Below are 2323 nucleotides of genomic sequence, written 5' to 3' on the forward strand. Positions count from 1 at the left end.
CAGTGTCTTCCACAGCAGTAGTATTTTCTTCAGGAAATACATCTTTGTCAGACATCTGAAGGCCATTTTCTGGTGGCATTGGAATAGGAAGATCATCATCGTTGTGTGGTACTGGTCTTCTTGCTGATTCCAAGTTGGGATACACAATCTTATGTTTGGTCTTTACAGTAAACCCACATACATTAATGTTGCAGAAATAACAGCCCATGAAATGATCCTTTGGCTCTCTCCATATCATAGGTGTTGCAAATGGCATTGCTCTCTTCCTCTTATTTAGCCAATCCCTTAGTCCATTTGCAGATGATGTGCAGGGCCCAACTCTTATCTTGATCCTCGAGAGAGCAGCCAAGTATAACTGGTAGACCTTCTTGATTTCATTTGTGATGACACGTTGCTCAACTTTGGTGGTAAATGAACCACAACAAGACAAAATATATCAGGACTGTTCTTGCAATGCCTTGACATCCTGAGTAGAATTTGATGATGATGATGAGTTGGCACCTTAAACAGGAAGTAAAATTTATTAAAAGAAAAGATTATGAAAACATAAAATTACAAAATGAATACAAATAGTTATAAAACAGAAGGCAGAATTTACCTGTATAAGATGTTTACCTGTAGCGATACTGCTGATGGGAGTTATATACCTCTCTTATCTCATCAGAAAAACTGTGCCTGAAAGAAGGAAACCAATTACATTTTTGAAATCTGCAGACAAAACTACATCTAAAACACCACATAATATCCCTGATACAAATTGGCTGTTAACCAGTGTAATTAAAGCATCTTGATTTCTATGCATTTGGATCTCATGGAATCATAGTGTATATGTAATTATCCTTGTACTCTGTGTATTAAGCATATATTGCCAAATGTTATCTTGTCTAACTGAGAGATTATATATGTTCTGACTTCACTGGAGTTTAATGAAATCCAGAAATGTGATACTTTGATTAGCAAATCTGTATATTCTCTGCAGTGATATATTATACAGAACAGTTTAATTAATATGGTGTATGATGGAAATTTTTGTATAACAGCTAATGCAGGATCAAACTTCAAATATTCTTTTAGCTTTCCTTTGTAAGTGTATAATTTAAAAAAAAAGTGTTTTCTCAAACTTAGCTTAATTTTACTTGTCTGAAATAAAGAGTTGCCATTGTAGTCATCATTCAAGCATAGAGTTATAAAATTCTGATTTATTACAATTTCCTTCTAATATCTTATAATGCTTGGTAGGTTTTAAATTGAATCATTTTTTTTCTGTCTTTATAGTCAAGCTATCCAGAAACCTTTTGTATTCAAGAATGATCCCATTAGTATTTCACAACTGGAAGAAAAACAGAAAGAGTCTCTGGCAAAAGATGAAACTATTAAGGTCTGGATTTCATATTCTTTGTTACAGATTATATTATTTTGTTGTCATTTGTATCCTGACAAGATTAATCTTAAGAGTAGCCATAGCAACTTCATATTTCAGTCATACATTTGTTGTACAATTTTAGCTTTAATTAGTGGAGTAATTGGAAGGTTAAGGTGATGATCATTGTATTATATTTCTGGGCAAACCACATCATTTTGCTGTCTATTCCTACCTACTTCATCAGTGAGTGGTCAATATTACATGTAGTCATGTATTATTGATCACTCAATGATGCATTATATTCTACTGTAACTTGGAACATCAGATAGTTTGACAAAGAAGACCTCATATGTAAGAGCATTCAAGAAATGAATTCTTTTAATTACACAGAATTTTGTTGGAAGTAGTTGAATGCAATCAACTGTAGAGGTAGGTGTTTTGTTCTAAAATTCCAGCAACTTTAAAAAAAGACTATCATTAGAAATAGATGAAGAAAATAATTTTTGAAACCAGATAGTCTCTTACATTATCAAATATAGAGTCTAACTATTCATTTCTGCAGTTTATCAATAGTTATGTAAAAGGTTGATAGTAACATAGAGACATTAGTCTCTCTCTATCACCTTCTAACAAAATAATTATTAGGAAATAAGTAGAACAATTAACAACATAATAAAAATAAGTTTTATTTTGATGATGTTTGGCTTTACAAATCCTGTGTCATACAGCCTGGTAGCCGCTGGTTAACCTGTAATCAGCATCTTGAGATTAAGAGCTTCGTTGAGGAGCAAGTTGTTGTCACATAGAAGGCATCATGCTAAAGAGGCTTAGAAAACGTGCGAAGCGCTTTAAGTACTGGTTTACTACGCATGTGCACTCAAGGGGCTTCCGGGAAGGCAAGTCCCTTGCGCATGCGTAGATTGTACTTCCTTAATAGCGGCCATAATTTCGCACCAGTAC

The 2323-nt window shown here is 33.7% G+C and overlaps 1 protein-coding gene across 3 annotated transcripts in view; it reads left to right on the forward strand.

Moving 5' to 3' along the window:
- Window positions 1-2323, forward strand: part of LOC106868008 (sperm flagellar protein 1) — a 50899-nt gene that overhangs the window by 38104 nt on the left and 10472 nt on the right. For all 3 annotated transcript variants that reach the window (XM_052978408.1, XM_014913106.2, XM_014913105.2), the window contains exon 5: window positions 1276-1378. In XM_052978408.1, coding sequence (XP_052834368.1) covers window positions 1276-1378 — 103 coding nt within the window. The remainder of the gene's footprint in view (window positions 1-1275; window positions 1379-2323) is intronic.

The sequence above is a fragment of the Octopus bimaculoides genome, chromosome 2 (genome assembly GCF_001194135.2).
Source record: "Octopus bimaculoides isolate UCB-OBI-ISO-001 chromosome 2, ASM119413v2, whole genome shotgun sequence".
In the NCBI taxonomy this organism is placed as follows: domain Eukaryota; kingdom Metazoa; phylum Mollusca; class Cephalopoda; order Octopoda; family Octopodidae; genus Octopus; species Octopus bimaculoides.